At 43.1% G+C, this 18,718-nt stretch overlaps 1 protein-coding gene across 1 annotated transcript in view; it reads left to right on the forward strand.

The window, feature by feature from the left end:
- LOC116370620 (glypican-6-like) overlaps positions 1-13,204 on the forward strand; it is a 283,653-nt gene extending 270,449 nt beyond the window's left edge. The window contains exon 3 of the mRNA XM_031819827.1: positions 12,504-13,204. Within this exon, the coding sequence (XP_031675687.1) occupies positions 12,504-13,204 (701 nt within the window). The remainder of the gene's footprint in view (positions 1-12,503) is intronic.
- The last annotated feature ends 5,514 nt before the right edge of the window (positions 13,205-18,718 follow it).

An 18,718-nucleotide genomic window follows, 5' to 3' on the forward strand; every position in this document is an offset into this window, starting at 1 on the left:
GACAAAACACATCACGACAAGAGACAAAACACACATCACGACAAGAGAGACAAAACACACATCACGACAAGAGAGACAAAACACACATCACGACAAGAGAGACAAAACACACATCACGACAAGAGAGAGAAAACACACATCACGACAAGAGAGACAAAACACACATCACGACAAGAGAGACAAAACACACATCACGACAAGAGAGACACTACACATCACGACAAGAGAGACAAAACACACATCACGACAAGAGAGACACTACACATCACGACAAGAGAGACAAAACACACATCACGACAAGAGAGACAAAACACACATCACGACAAGAGAGACAAAACACACATCACGACAAGAGAGACACTACATACACATCACGACAAGAGAGACAAAACACACATCACGACAAGAGAGACAAAACACACATTACGACAAGAGAGACAAAACACACATCACGACAAGAGAGACACTACATACACATCACGACAAGAGAGACAAAACACACATCACGACAAGAGAGACAAACACACATCACGACAAGAGAGACAAAACACACATCACGACAAGAGAGACACTACACATCACGACAAGAGACAAAAACACACATCACAACAAGAGAGACAAAACACACATCATGACAAGAGACACTACACACATCACGACAAGAGAGACAAAACACACATCACGACAAGAGACACTACACATCACGACAAGAGAGACAAAACACACATCACGACAAGAGAGACAAAACACACATCACGACAAGAGAGACAAAACACACATCACGACAAGAGAGACAAAACACACATCACGACAAGAGAGAGAAAACACACATCACGACAAGAGAGACAAAACACACATCACGACAAGAGAGACAAAACACACATCACGACAAGAGAGACACTACACATCACGACAAGAGAGACAAAACACACATCACGACAAGAGAGACACTACACATCACGACAAGAGAGACAAAACACACATCACGACAAGAGAGACAAAACACACATCACGACAAGAGAGACAAAACACACATCACGACAAGAGAGACACTACATACACATCACGACAAGAGAGACAAAACACACATCACGACAAGAGAGACAAAACACACATTACGACAAGAGAGACAAAACACACATCACGACAAGAGACAAAACACACATCACGACAAGAGAGACACTACACATCACGACAAGAGACAAAACACACATCACAACAAGAGAGACAAAACACACATCATGACAAGAGACACTACACACATCACGACAAGAGAGACAAAACACACATCACGACAAGAGAGACACTACACATCACGACAAGAGAGACAAAACACACATCACGACAAGAGAGACAAAACACACATCACGACAAGAGAGACAAAACACACATCACGACAAGAGACAAAACACACATCACGACAAGAGAGACAAAACACACATCACGACAAGAGAGACAAAACACACATCACGACAAGAGAGACAAAACACACACCACGACAAGAGAGACACTACACATCACGACAAGAGAGACAAAACACACATCACGACAAGATACAAAACACACATCACGACAAGAGAGACAAAACACACATCACGACAAGAGAGACACTACACATCACGACAAGAGACAAAACACACATCACGACAAGAGACAAAACACACATCACGACAAGAGAGACAAAACACACATCACGACAAGAGAGACAAAACACACATCAAGACAAGAGAGACAAAACACACATCACGACAAGAGAGACAAAACACACATCACGACAAGAGAGACACTACACATCACGACAAGAGAGACACTACACATCACGACAAGAGAGACAAAACAACATCACGACAAGTGAGACAAAACACACATCACGACAAGAGAGACAAAACACACATCACGACAAGAGAGACAAAACACACATCACGACAAGAGAGACAAAACACACATCACGACAAGAGAGACAAAACACACATCACGACAAGAGAGACAAAACACACATCACGACAAGAGAGACAAAACACACATCACGACAAGAGAGACAAAACACACATCACGACAAGAGAGACACTACACATCACGACAAGAGAGACAAAACACACATCACGACAAGAGAGACAAAACACACATCACGACAAGATACAAAACACACATCACGACAAGAGAGACAAAACACACATCACGACAAGAGAGACAAAACACACATCACGACAAGAGAGACAAAACACACATCACGACAAGAGAGACAAAACACACATCACGACAAGAGAGACAAAACACACATCACGACAAGAGAGACAAAACACACATCACGACAAGAGAGACACTACACATCACGACAAGAGACAAAACACACATCACGACAAGAGAGACAAAACACACATCACGACAAGAGAGACAAAACACACATCACGACAAGAGAGACAAAACACACATCACGACAAGAGAGACAAAACACACATCACGACAAGAGAGACAAAACACACATCACGACAAGAGAGACAAAACACACATCAGGACAAGAGAGACACTACACATCACGACAAGAGAGACACTACACATCACGACAAGAGAGACAAAACACACATCACGACAAGAGAGACAAAACAACATCACGACAAGAGAGACAAAACACACATCACGACAAGAGAGACAAAACACACATCACGACAAGAGAGACACTACACATCACGACAAGAGAGACAAAACACACATCACGACAAGAGAGACAAAACACACATCACGACAAGAGAGACAAAACACACATCACGACAAGAGAGACACTACACATCACGACAAGAGAGACAAAACACACATCACGACAAGAGAGACACTACACATCACGACAAGAGAGACAAACACACATCACGACAAGAGATACAAAACACACATCACGACAAGAGAGACAAAACACACATCACGACAAGAGAGACACTACACATCACGACAAGAGACAAAACACACATCACGACAAGAGACAAAACACACATCACGACAAGAGACAAAACACACATCACGACAAGAGAGACAAAACACACATCACGACAAGAGAGACAAAACACACATCACGACAAGAGACAAAACACACATCACGACAAGAGACAAAACACACATCACGACAAGAGACAAAACACACATCACGACAAGAGAGACAAAACACACATCACGACAAGAGAGACAAAACACACATCACGACAAGAGAGACAAAACACACATCACGACAAGAGAGACAAAACACACATCACGACAAGAGAGACAAACACACATCAGGACAAGAGAGACACTACACATCACGACAAGAGAGACACTACACATCACGACAAGAGAGACAAAACACACATCACGACAAGAGAGACAAAACAACATCACGACAAGAGAGACAAAACACACATCACGACAAGAGAGACAAAACACACATCACGACAAGAGAGACACTACACATCACGACAAGAGAGACAAAACACACATCACGACAAGAGAGACAAAACACACATCACGACAAGAGAGACAAAACACACATCACGACAAGAGAGACACTACACATCACGACAAGAGAGACAAAACACACATCACGACAAGAGATACAAAACACACATCACGACAAGAGAGACAAAACACACATCACGACAAGAGAGACACTACACATCACGACAAGAGACAAAACACACATCACGACAAGAGACAAAACACACATCACGACAAGAGAGACAAACACACATCACGACAAGAGAGACACTACACATCACGACAAGAGAGACAAAACACACATCACGACAAGAGAGACAAAACACACATCACGACAAGAGAGACAAAACACGCATCACGACAAGAGAGACAAAACACACATCACGACAAGAGAGAAAAAACACACATCACGACAAGAGAGACAAAACACACATCACGACAAGAGAGACAATACACACATCACGACAAGAGAGACAAAACACACATCACGACAAGAGAGACAAAGCACACATCACGACAAGAGAGGCAAAACACACATCACGACAAGAGAGACAAAGCACACATCACGACAAGAGAGACAAAGCACACATCATGACAAGAGAGACAAAACACACATCACGACAAGAGAGACAAAACACACATCACGACAAGAGAGACAAAACACACATCACGACAAGAGAGACACTACACATCACGACAAGAGAGACAAAACACACATCACGACGAGAGACAAAACACACATCACGACAAGAGAGACAAAACACACATCACGACAAGAGAGACAAAACACACATCACGACAAGAGAGACACTACAACACTACATAAGACTGAGACACCAACACAGCATGGCAGCAACACATGAAAACATGGCAGCATGTGTTATGTTCTGTCCTGTCTCAAGGTTATAGTGTGTATTGTCCTGTCTCCAGGTTATAGTGTGTATTGTGTGTACCCTGTGTGGTCAAATTTCTCAAATTACAAACATGATTTGAGCATAGAAACTAGAAAACATATCTGTTCTCCTTAATGCTACTGAAAGTAGAAAACTGTCATGCCCTGACCAAGGGCTTGGTTCTCTATTGTGTTTAGATCAGAGCATGACTAGGGGGGTGTTCTAGTCATTCTATTTCTATGTTGGTGAGTTGTATGGTTCCCAATTGGAGGCAGCTGGTAATCGTTGCCTCTAATTGGGGATCATATTTACTCCCACCTGGGTTGTGTATCTGGTAATTGTTGCCTCTAATTGGGGATCATATGTAGGAAGCCCTTTCTCTCACCTGGGTTGTGTATCTGGTAATCGTTGCCTCTAATTGGGGATCATATATAGGAAGCTCTTTCTCCCACCTGGGTTGTGTATCTGGTAATCGTTTCCTCTAATTGGGGATCATATTTACTCCCACCTGGGTTGTGTATCTGGTAATCGTTGCCTCTAATTGGGGATCATATTTACTTCCACCTGGGTTGTGTATCTGGTCATCGTTGCCTCTAATTGGGGATCATATTTACTCCCGCCTGGGTTGTGTATCTGGTAATCGTTGCCTCTAATTGGGGATCATATTTACTCCCACCTGGGTTGTGTATCTGGTAATCGTTGCCTCTAATTGGGGATCATATTTACTCCCACCTGGGTTGTGTATCTGGTAATCGTTGCCTCTAATTGGGGATCATATTTACTCCCACCTGGGTTGTGTATCTGGTAATCGTTGCCTCTAATTGGGGATCATATTTACTTCCACCTGGGTTGTGTATCTGGTCATCGTTGCCTCTAATTGGGGATCATATTTACTCCCGCCTGGGTTGTGTATCTGGTAATCGTTGCCTCTAATTGGGGATCATATTTACTCCCGCCTGGGTTGTGTATCTGGTAATCGTTGCCTCTAATTGGGGATCATATTTACTCCCACCTGGGTTGTGTATCTGGTAATCGTTGCCTCTAATTGGGGATCATATTTACTCCCACCTGGGTTGTGTATCTGGTAATCGTTGCCTCTAATTGGGGATCATATTTACTCCCACCTGGGTTGTGTATCTGGTAATCGTTGCCTCTAATTGGGGATCATATTTACTTCCACCTGGGTTGTGTATCTGGTCATCGTTGCCTCTAATTGGGGATCATATTTACTCCCGCCTGGGTTGTGTATCTGGTAATCGTTGCCTCTAATTGGGGATCATATTTACTCCCACCTGGGTTGTGTATCTGGTAATCGTTGCCTCTAATTGGGGATCATATTTACTCCCACCTGGGTTGTGTATGTACGTGTAGCACCACGGATGTCACGTTTCGTTGTTTGTTTATTGGTTTGTTTAGAAGTTTCACTTTATTAAAATATGTGGAACTCAACACACGCTGCGCCTTGGTCCGTCTTTCCTAACGATCGTGACACAAAACATATTTCTGCTCTCCTGAATGGTAGAATCTAGAAAACATATTTCTGTTCTCCTGAATGGTAGAATCTAGAAAACATATTTCTGTTCTCCTGAATGGTAGAATCTAGAAAACATATTTCTGTTCTCCTGAATGGTAGAATCTAGAAAACATATTTCTGCTCTCCTGAATGGTAGAATCTAGAAAACATATTTCTGTTCTCCTGAATGGTAGAATCTAGAAAACATATTTCTGTTCTCCTGAATGGTAGAATCTAGAAAACATATTTCTGTTCTCCTAAATGGTAGAATCTAGAAAACATATTTCTGTTCTCCTGAATGGTAGAATCTAGAAAACATATTTCTGTTCTCCTAAATGATAGAATCTAGAAAACATATTTCTGTTCTCCTGAATGGTAGAATCTAGAAAAACATATTTCTGTTCTCCTAAATGATAGAATCTAGAAAACATATTTCTGTTCTCCTGAATGGTAGAATCTAGAAAACATATTTATGTTTCCTTAATGACAGAATCTAGAAAACATATCTGTTCTCTTGAATGGTAGAATCTAGAAAACATATTTATGTTTTCCTTAATGACAGAATCTAGAAAACATATTTCTGTTGTCCTTAATGATATTGTTGCTTTAATTGGATCATAATTCTATTTTAACTGAGTTGCCTAGTTAAATAAAGGTTCAGTAGGATTCCATTCACGTTTTGCAGCAATACTAATTGTTATTATGTCAGACCATTTCAATTCAAAAATCCTTCCATTCTCTTTTAATATTCTTCAACATAATATGTAATTATAGGACAACTGCACAAACGGGGAAAAAAATGCTTTGGCGACAGATAAATGGTTGATGTAAATAGCAGTGTGTAATAAGGATGATATCTATTCATATCCTGGTAGCTGTGTCTAAAACACATGAATATTGTGTTACTGCAATCAGAACCTTTACATGAATCATTAATGCTGCTTGTGGGCTGTTATTTAAGCTGTTTAAATATTAATGTTCTGGACTGACTGCCTATACATAACCCCAGTCTGTGGTACATATCTCCCTATACATAACCCCAGTCTGTGGTACATATCTCCCTATACATAACCCCAGTCTGTGGTACATATCTCCCTATACATAACCCCAGTCAGGGGTACATAACCCCAGTATGTGGTACATATCTCCCTATACATAACCCCAGTCAGGGGTACATAACCCCAGTATGTGGTACATAACCCCGGTCAATGGTACATAACCCAAGCCAGTGGTACATATACACCTATACATAACCCGGTCAGTGGTACATATCCCACTATACATAACATGGTCGGCGGTACATAACCCCAGTCTGTGGTACATATCTCCCTATACATAACCCCACTATGGGGTACATATCTCCCTATACATAACCCCAGTCTGTGGTACATATATCCCTATACATAACCCCATTATGTGGTACATATCTCCATATACATAACCCCAGTCAGTGGTACATAGACCCCTATACACAACCCCAGTCTGGGGTACATAGACCCATATACATAACCCCAGTCAGGGGTACATATATCCATATACATAACCCCAGTATATGGTACATATCTCCATATACATAACCCCAGTCAGTGGTACATAACCCCTATACATAACCCCAGTATGTGGTGCATAACCCCAGGCTGTGGTACATATCTCCCTATACATAAAACCAGTCAGTGGTACATATATCCCTATACATAATCCCAGCCAGTGATACATAACCCCAGTATGTGGTACATATCACCCCATACACAACCCTAGTATGTGGTACATAACCCCAGACAGTGATACATAACCCCAGCCTGTGGTACATATTACCCCATACATAACCCCCGTATGTGGTACATAACCCCAGTCTGTGGTACATATCCCCCTATACACAGCCCCAGTCAGTGGTACATATCCCCCTATACATAACCCCAGTCAGTGATACATAACCCCAGTATGTGGGACATACCCCCCATATGCATAACCACAGCCAGTGGTACATATCCCCCTATACATAACCCCAGTAGATGGTACATAACCCCGGTCAGTGGTACATATATCCCTATACATAACCCCCGTCGGTGGTACATAACCCCAGCATGTGGTACATACCCCCCTATACATAACCCCGGTCAGTGATACATAACCCCAGGCGGCGGTACATAACCCCAGCATGCGGTACATATTCCCATATACATAACCACATTATGTGGTACATATCCCCCTATACATAACCCCAGTCTGTGGTACATATCCCCCTATACATACCCCCAGTCAGTGATACATAACCCCAGTCTGTGTTACATAGACCCCTATACATAACCCCAGTCCGTGGTACATATACCCCTATACATAACCCCAGTCTGTGGTACACATACCCCTATACATAACCCCCAGTCAGTGGTACATAGACCCTATACGTAACCCCAGTCTGCGGTACATATATCCCTATACATAACCCCTGACAGTGGTACATATCCCCCTATACATAACCCAGTCAGTGGTACATATCTCCCTATACATAACCTGGGCTGATTTACAGATTTACAGGCAACTGCCAAAATAAAGGAAACACCAACATAAAGTGTGTGAATAGGACGCAGTCATTGCGCTAACGCTAGTTAGCAGTCATTGCGCTAACGCTAGTTAGCAGTCTTTGCGCTAACGCTAGTTAGCAGTCATTGCGCTGACGCTAGTTAGCAGTCATTGCGCTAATGCTAGTTAGCAGTCATTGCGCTAACGCTAGTTAGCAGTCATTGCGCTAACGCTAGTTAGCAGTCATTGCGCTAACGCTAGTTAGCAGTCTTTGCGCTAACGCTAGTTAGCAGTCATTGCGCTAACGCTAGTTAGCAGTCATTGCGCTAATGCTAGTTAGCAGTCATTGCGCTAACGCTAGTTAGCAGTCATTGCGCTAACGCTAATAATAGTCATTGCGCTAACGCTAATAACAGTCATTGCGCTAACGCTAATAACAGTCATTGCGCTAACGCTAATAATAGTCATTGCGCTAACGCTAATAATAGTCATTGCGCTAACGCTAATAACAGTCATTGCGCTAACGCTAATAACAGTCATTGCGCTAACGCTAGTTAGCAACTTTCTTCAAACTGCACACAGAGATATAGAAAATGGTATCCACAAGTTCATCTGACTCTGGGGAAGTAGATAAATTGCCAAAATCCCAAAGTATCCCTTTAAGGCTATTTTACAATCGAATGTGACCTTAAATGAATAACACATCCATGGACCACATGTTGAGGTGACTGTAACTATACACGTCATCATATAAAACGTGCATGTTGAAGATGGCGTGCATAGGTCGTCTCAGGTCTGTGGAGACCTTCACCATTTCTCTACTCATCTGTGCAGAACCTCGAACGGCATTGGTCACTCTTGAACCATGTACTTTTAATGGAATCTCTACTGCAGTCCAGGTTCGTTGGTTCTGTTATTAGACGATGCACAGTGATAACACATTCGTCTTGTAACTAAATATCTCACATTATATTCCCATTTGAACCTTACTGTGTTTTTAAATGGTTGAAAGTGACAGACATTTAGGTGACAACTAATCCAAAAATCAAGACATCGTTTTTTCCATTGGAATTTGGTAGTGCATTTTAGATGGCGAAAAGCATAGTGATAACACACTGTACAATTTACCTGACTTTTAGCTGTCTTTTTGAGTGGGTAAGGTATCTACTTCTAGCCATGGTACCCAAAATAATTGGGTAACTGGGCATTTTTAGACATGACCCTAAGCATGATGGACACGACTTGCTTCATGAACTCAGGAGGCAGCTCTGTGTAGAAGCACGTGTTTTCAACTCAGGAGGCAGCTCTGTGTAGAAGCACGTGTTTTCAACTCAGGAGGCAGCTCTGTGTAGAAGCACGTGTTTTCAACTCAGGAGGCAGCTCTGTGTAGAAGCACGTGTTTTCAACTCAGGAGGCAGCTCTGTGTAGAAGCACGTGTTTTCAACTCAGGAGGCAGCTCTGTGTAGAAGCACGTGTTTTCAACTCAGGAGGCAGCTCTGTGTAGAAGCACGTGTTTTCAACTCAGGAGGCAGCTCTGTGTAGAAGCACGTGTTTTCAACTCAGGAGGCAGCTCTGTGTAGAAGCACGTGTTTTCAACTCAGGAGGCAGCTCTGTGTAGAAGCACGTGTTTTCAACTCAGGAGGCAGCTCTGTGTAGAAGCACGTGTTTTCAACTCAGGAGGCAGCTCTATGTAGAAGCACGTGTTTTCAACTCAGGAGGCAGCTCTGCGTAGAAGCACGTGTTTTCAACTCAGGAGGCAGCTCTGTGTAGAAGCACGTGTTTTCAACTCAGGAGGCAGCTCTGTGTAGAAGCACGTGTTTTCAACTCAGGAGGCAGCTCTGCGTAGCAGCACGTGTTTTCAACTCAGGAGGCAGCTCTGCGTAGAAGCACGTGTTTTCAACTCAGGAGGCAGCTCTGTGGAGAAGCACGTGTTTTCAACTCAGGAGGCAGCTCTGTGTAGAAGCACGTGTTTTCAACTCAGGAGGCAGCTCTGCGTAGAAGCACGTGTTTTCAACTCAGGATGCAGCTCTGTGTAGAAGCACGTGTTTTCAACTCAGGAGGCAGCTCTGTGTAGAAGCACGTGTTTTCAACTCAGGAGGCAGCTCTGTGTAGAAGCACGTGTTTTCAACTCAGGATGCAGCTCTGTGTAGAAGCACGTGTTTTCAACAGAGCCGACTCACTCCAGTGTTTCCATGACGTTGTCAGTTACCTGAACGTTGTCCTCTGTCTATAGATATTAGAAAACATCACCAGCCCTGAATGAAACTACGGTATGAGTGACACCTTTCATTCAGACTCAGAGGGCATCCCAAATGGCATCCTATTCCCCATGTAGATCCCTGGTCTAAAGTAGTGCACTATATAGGGAATAGGGTTCCATAGGGCCCTGGTCTAAAGTATTGCACTATATAGGGAATAGGGTTCTATAGGGCCCTGGTCTAAAGTAGTGCACTATATATAGGGAATAGGATTCTATAGGGCCCTGGTCTAAAGTAGTGCACTATATAGGGAATAGGATTCTATAGGGCCCTGGTCTAAAGTAGTGCACTATATAGGGAATAGGGTTCTATAGGGCCCTGGTCTAAAGTAGTGCACTATATATAGGGAATAGGGTTCTAAAGGGCCCTGGTCTAAAGTAGTGCACTATATAGGGAATAGGGTTCTAAAGGGCCCTGGTCTAAAGTAGTGCACTATCTAGGGTATAGGGTGCAATTTGAAATGCAATCCCAGCCTGGACTACAGTCTCTGTTTTAGAAGCATAGTACTACTTAAAGGATCCAGTGACCCCCAGTCCGGCTGGGGAGAGTGGAGAGTGTCTTGTTAGTTAAAGGATCCAGTGACCCCCAGTCCAGCTGTGGAGAGTGTCTTGTTAGTTAAAGGATCCAGTGACCCCCAGTTCGGCTGGGGAGAGTGGAGAGTGGAGAGTGTCTTGTTAGTTAAAGGATCCAGTGACCCCCAGTCCAGCTGGGGAGAGTGGAGAGTGTCTTGTTACTTAAAGGATCCAGTGACCCCCAGTCCAGCTGGGGAGAGTGGAGAGTGTCTTGTTAGTTAAAGGATCCAGTGACCCCCAGTCCAGCTGTGGAGAGTGGAGAGTGTCTTGTTAGTTAAAGGATCCAGTGACCCCCAGTCCAGCTGTGGAGAGTGTCTTGTTAGTTAAAGGATCCAGTGACCCCCCCAGTCCAGCTGGGGAGAGTGGAGAGTGTCCTGTTAGTTAAAGGATCCAGTGACCCCCAGTCCAGCTGTGGAGAGTGGAGAGTGTCCTGTTAGTTAAAGGATCCAGTGACCCCCAGTCCAGCTGTGGAGAGTGTCTTGTTAGTTAAAGGATCCAGTGACCCCCAGTCCAGCTGTGGAGAGTGTCTTGTTAGTTAAAGGATCCAGTGACCCCCCAGTCCAGCTGTGGAGAGTGGAGAGTGTCTTGTTAGTTAAAGGATCCAGTGACCCCCAGTCCAGCTGTGGAGAGTGGAGAGTGTCTTGTTAAAGGATCCAGTGACCCCAGGCCAGCTGTGGAGAGTGGAGAGTGTCTTGTTAGTTAGAGGATCCAGTGACCCCCAGTCCAGCTGGGGAGAGTGGAAAGTGTCTTGTTAGTTAAAGGATCCAGTGACCCCCAGTCCAGGGGAGAGTGGAGAGTGGAGAGGGGAGAGTGTCTCGTTGTTTAGTGGATTATCCATCATCATACTCTTTGGAGAAATAAATAGTGTCCATCCAAACTCAGAAATACGAAGAATAAAACCAAGACCGCGGGTTTTATGTTTCATCTTGCTTTTGATTTTGCTGTTGTACTCTGAAGTACATTTATATAATAGTATTTGATTTTGCTGTTGTACTCTGAAGTACCTGTATAGAATAGTATTTGAATAAACTAGTGAATGAAAGGCAGTCTTTGAAAATCCCAGCATGGTGATTTGAGATTGCATTGAGACTGGAGCAGCTCTGTAGAAAATCTGGTCTCTTTGTCAGAAGCTGTTGACTAAGACATGGCCTTGCATACAATACAATACAATACAATAAATGACATTCCATAGACACAATGCTGAGCTTCTGTATGCAGAGTCAACGTTCCATCTCTTCACCTCTGAATCGTTCCTCCTCTTTCTCTCCCCTCTCCCTTCTTACAGAGTTCTTCCTGGAGCTCCTCGACAACGGTGAGAAATCCCTGAATAACATGTTCACGCGGACCTACGGGAAGCTGTACATGCAGAACAGTGAGCTGTTCCAGGACCTGTTCACGGAGCTGAAGCGTTACTACACTGGGGGGAACGTCAACCTGGAGGAGATGCTGAATGACTTCTGGTCCCGTCTGCTAGAGAGGATGTTTCAGCTGCTGAACTCTCAGTACCACTTCACCGACGACTACTTGGAGTGCGTCAGTAAATACACTGACCAGCTGAAGCCTTTCGGTGACGTGCCCCGGAAACTAAAGGCCCAGGTCACGAGGGCCTTCATCGCTGCAAGGACCTTCGTCCAGGGCCTCATGGTGGGCAGGGAGGTGGCTAACAGGGTGGCTAAGGTACGTTACTCAATTTATGGTCTTCTCACCCTAATCCTAACTCTGACCCTAACTCTGACCCTGACCCTAACTCTGACCCTAACTCTGACATTAACCCTGACCCTAACTCTGACATTAACCCTGACCCTAACTCTGACATTAACCCTGACCCTAACTCTGACCCTAACTCTGACCCTGACATTAACTCTGACCCTAACTATGACCCTAACTCTGACCCTGACCCTAACTCTGACCCTGACCCTAACTCTGACCCTAACTCTGACAATAACTCTGACTCTGACCCTAACTCTGACAATAACTCTGACCTGAACTCTGACTCTGACCCGAACTCTGACCCAGACCCTAACTCTGATAATGCACTGCCCAATTTCCAAAATTGCACCTTATTACAACTATGAAGAGGAAGTAGAAAGCACCCAGTTTGGGAAGCAGTGACCTAGATGACTGTCTGGTAACCTCTCACCTGTTCTGTCTGGCTCTGGGGGTGTATGCCACAATGCCTGGGGCTCAGCTGCTGATCTCTTAATGGAATGCATGGGGCAGACAGGCTAGTAAGGATAATATGTACAGTTGAAGTCAGAATGTAACATACACTTAGGTTGGAGTCATTAAAACTAAAGTTTCAACCACTCCACACATTTCTTGTTAACAAACTATAGTTATGGCAAGTCGGTTAGGACATCTACTTTTTCCACGACACAAGTCATTTTTTCCAACAATTGTTTACAGACAGATTATTTCACTTATAATTCACTCTATCACAATTTCAGTGGGTCAGAAGTTTACATACACTAAGTTGGCTGTGCCTTTTAAACAGCTTGGAAAATCCCAGAAAATGATGTCAGGGCTTTAGAAACTTCTGATAGGCTTATTGACATAATTTGAGTCAATTGGAGGTGTACCTGTGGATGTATTTCAAGGCCAAATTCAAACTCAGTGCCTCTTTGCTTGACATCATTGGAAAATCAAAAGAAATCAGCCAAGACCTCAGAAGAAATTGTAGACCTCCATAAGTCTGGTTCATCCTTGGGAGCAATTTCCAAATGCCTGAAGGTACCACGTTCATCTCTACAAACAATAGTACGCAAGCATAAACACCATGGGACCACGCAGCCGTCATACCGCTCAGGAAGGAGACGTGTTCTGTCTCATAGAGATGAACGTACTTTGGTGCGAAATGTGCAAATCAATTCCAGAACAACAGCAGAGGACCTTGTGAAGATGCTGGAGGACACAGGTACAAAAGTATCTATATCCACAGTAAAATGAATCCTCTATCGACATAACTTGAAAGGCCGCTCAGCAAGGAAGAAGCAACTGCTCCAAAACCGCCATAAAAAAGACAGACTACGGTTTGCAACTGCACATGGAGACAAAGATCGTACTTTTTGGAGAAATGTCCTCTGGTCTGATGAAACAAAAATAGAACTGTTTGGCCATAATGGCCATTGTTATGTTTGGAGGGAAAAGGGGGAGGCTTTCTAACTGAAGAACACCATCCCAACCGTGAAGCACAGGGGTGGCAGCATCATGTTGTGGGGGTGCTTTGCTGCAGGAGGGACTGGTGCACTTCACAAAATAGATGACATCATGAGGCAGGGAAATTATGTGGATATATTGAAGCAACATCTCAAGACATCAGTCAGGAAGTTAAAGATTGGTCGCAAATGGGGCTTCCAAATGGACAATGACCCCAAGCATATTTCCAAAGCTGTGGCAAAATGGCTTAAGGACAACATAGTCAAGGTATTGGAGTGGCCATCACAAAGCCCTGACCTCAATCCTATAGAACGTTTGTGGGCAGAACTGAAAAAGCGTGTGCGAGCAAGGAGGCCTACAAACCTGACTCAGTTACACCAGCTCTGTCAGGAGGAACGGGACAAAATTCACCCAACTTATTGTGGGAAGCTTGTGGAAGGCTACCCGAAAAGTTTGATCCAAGTTAAACAATTTAAAGGCGATGCTACCAAATACTAATTAAGTGTAGGTAAACAATACGACCGTGACGCTATATATAAACAAGTGCAGACACAGGCAACTAAACATAGACAATAACCCACTAAATTACCCAAGGAATATGGCTGCCTAAATATGGTTCCCAATCAGAGACAACGATAAACAGCTGCCTCTAATTGAGAACCAATCTAGGCAACCATAGACATACATAAACACCTAGACTAGTAGACACCCATAGACATACATAACCCCTAGACAAGACCAAAACACATAAATCCCCCTTGTCACACCCTGACCTAACCAAAATAATAAAGATAAGAAAGAATACTAAGGTCAAGACGTGACAGACCCACTGGGAATGTGATGAAAGAAATAAAAACTGAAATAAATCATTCTCTATACTATTATTCTACTATTATTTCACATTCTTAAAATAAAGTGGTGATCCTAACTGACCTAAGAGAGGACATTTTTACCAGGATTAAATGTCAGGAATTGTGAAAAATTTAGTTTACATGTATTTGGCTAAGGTGTATGTAAACTTCCTGACTTCAACTCTATATACACATATAGATGTATATTCACACTGTATCAGGGTCTTTCCTCAAACTACGCCGGACAATTTGTTACAGCTGTTGATCAGTCATTGATAATAATCTGCCTGTTTGTTTTAATTTGATTACATTAAGGTATGAGGGGGAACAAAGCTATATTACATACAATTCACGAGTTGATTTAAAACCTGTGTTTAAACCTCTTGACGACTGGTTCTTCACTTATTTAATACCTGGATGAGCATTTGGTGTCGAGCTGTTTAATTACAGCCTGATATTTTCACACATCATCCTCTGATCCAGGAAGGTATTTTATGAATGACAGTCAAGTGATGAACAGTTGTTGTGATGGTGTATGGAAGGACAACAACAGCTGGTTGTGATGGTGTATGGAATGACAACAACAGCTGGTTGTGATGGTGTATGTAATGACAACAGCTGGTTGTGATGGTGTATGGAAGGACAACAACAGCTGGTTGTGATGGTGTATGGAAGGACAACAACAGCTGGTTGTGATGGTGTATGGAATGACAACAACAGCTGGTTGTGATGGTGTATGGAAGGACAACAACAGCTGTTGTGATGGTGTATGGAATGACAACAACAGCTGGTTGTGATGGTGTATGGAATGACAACAACAGCTGGTTGTGATGGTGTATGGAATGACAACAACAGCTGGTTGTGATGGTGTATGGAAGGACAACAACAGCTGGTTGTGATGGTGTATGGAATGACAACAACAGCTGGTTGTGATGGTGTATGGAATGACAACAACAGCTGGTTGTGATGGTGTATGGAAGGACAACAACAGCTGGTTGTGATGGTAGTATGGAAGGACAACAACAGCCCAAGTGCTGGAAAAGTGTCTGTGAGGAATATCCAGAATATGTTGTTATATCATTCAACAGCCGGTGAAGAGCCGCGTTGGAGCTGATATCCCCAGTGAATTCATGTTGATCTGTTGTTGTCTGCTTGAGTTACAGCAGGGTCTCGTTAGATTTAACAGAGAAAGCATCAAGGTAGTGACTTCATTGTGCCTCGGATTGGTCCACCGAGTGAGTCTTACTGTGCGCCATTGTTTAGGATAGACTATTACTCAACAGACAATGCTTTTCCTTCCTATTAGTTCCTCTGGATATAATGACAACCAATCACATAGCCCAGTGGGCTTCCTCACAACATGACCTGGTAATGACATCACAAATCCATTTTGGTTTCCGTGTTACACTTGCAATGTTGTACAATTTACAAGGGGGCTTGAAGTAGTTGAATTTGGAGCTGAACAGTCGTCTCCTGGAATAGGTTTACCTGGGAAATGTTTCCTCCGTTTCGTGACAAGTCCTTGTTATAATATCTGATGTCATTTCCTTTATTTTAATATGTTGTGAGACGGTGGCGCCACGAACCGGCTCAAAGTGACAACAAGGGAGACATGTGGAGGTAGGAACAATAACATATATTTATTAACTAAAGTAAACTAAATGTAATTAACACGAACCGGCTCAAAGTGACAACAAGGGAGACAATGTGGAGGTAAGGAACAATAACATATATTTATTAACTAAAGTAAACTAAATGTAATTAACACTGGTGTGTGTGTAGTCAGTAGTCAGTAGTGTAAGTGAGTGGGTTGCCTGCAGTAGTCAGTAGTCAGTAGTGTAAGTGAAGTGGGTTGTCTGCATAAATGTGACAATGAGGGGTGTTGAAGGTGCCAATGCAACCAACAAAAACAGCCACACAAAAAGCCACAACCAAATCAGTGTCTGCATGGAGAGAGTCTCCTCAATGACTGGGGAAGAGGTGCATTTATCCCGGGACACACCCAGGCCCAGTGTGTTCATGTCGCTGACGACCCTCCCAGCGAGATTAGTGCTACCACTATTCATGGAGAGATTAGTGCTACCGCTATTCATGGAGAGATTAGTGCATACCACTATTCATGGTGGGTTAGTGCTACCGCTATTCATGGAGAGATTAGTGCTACCGCTATTCATGGAGAGATTAGTGCTACCACTATTCATGGTGGGTTAGTGCTACCGCTATTCATGGAGAGATTAGTGCTACCCGCTATGCATGGAGAGGATTAGTGCCTACCCGCTATTCATGGAGAGATTATTGCTAGCCGCTATTCATGGAGAGATTAGTGATACTAGCTATCATGGAGAGATAGTGCTACCGCTATTCCATGGAGAGATTAGTGCTACTGCTATTCACTGGAGAGATTAGTGCTACCGCTATTCATGGAGAGATTAGTGCTAACGCTTTATTCATGGGGAGATTAGTGCTAACGCTATTCATGGGGAGATTAGTGCTACCGCTATTCATGGGGAGATTAGTGCTACCGCTATTCATGGAGAGATTAGTTGCTACCGCTATTCATGGGGAGATTAGTGCTACCGCTATTCATGGGGAGATTAGTGCTACCGCTATTCATGGGGAGATTAGTGCTACCGCTATTCATGGAGAGATTAGTGCTACCGCTATTCATGGGGAGATTAGTGCTACACCGCTATTCATGGGGAGATTAGTGCTACTGCTATTCATGGGGAGATTAGTGCTACCGCTATTCATGGAGAGATTAGTGCTACCGCTATTCATGGAGAGATTAGTGCTACTGCTATTCATGGCGAGATTAGTGCTACCGCTATTCATGAGAGGTTAGTGCTCCCGCTATTGATGGGGAGATTAGTGCTACCGCTATTCATGGAGAGATTAGTGCTCCCGCTACTCATGGAGAGATTAGTGCTACCGCTATTCATGGTTTTATTATGTGTGTCTGCGTCGGGCCACGTAGGACACGGAAACATCACCATACACTCTGCTTAGTCAGGCAATGTCCTCATTATTCTCACACATGTTATAATGAAATAATCATCTGACTATCAATAGCAAGGCCTTATAAACATGTTACAATGTAATAATCATCTGACTATCAATAGCAAGGCCTTATAAACATGTTACAATGTAATAATCATCTGAATATCAACAGCAAGGCCTAAAACACATGTCATAATGTAATAATCCTATGAATATCAATAGCAAAGCCTAAAACACATTTCATAATGTAATATTCCTCTGAATATCAATAGCAAGGCCTAAAACACATGTTATAAGTAATAATCTTCTGAATATCAATAGCAAGGCCTAAAACACATGTATAATGTAATAGTCTCTGAATATCAATAGCAAGGCCTAAAACACATGTTATAATTAATGTAAGTAATCTTCTGAATATAATAGCAAGGCCTAAAAAACTGTCATAATGTAATAGTCCTCTGAATATTAATTAGCAAGGCCTAAAACACATGTCATA

This window comes from Oncorhynchus kisutch, unplaced genomic scaffold (genome assembly GCF_002021735.2).
Source record: "Oncorhynchus kisutch isolate 150728-3 unplaced genomic scaffold, Okis_V2 scaffold2673, whole genome shotgun sequence".
NCBI lineage: Eukaryota > Metazoa > Chordata > Actinopteri > Salmoniformes > Salmonidae > Oncorhynchus > Oncorhynchus kisutch.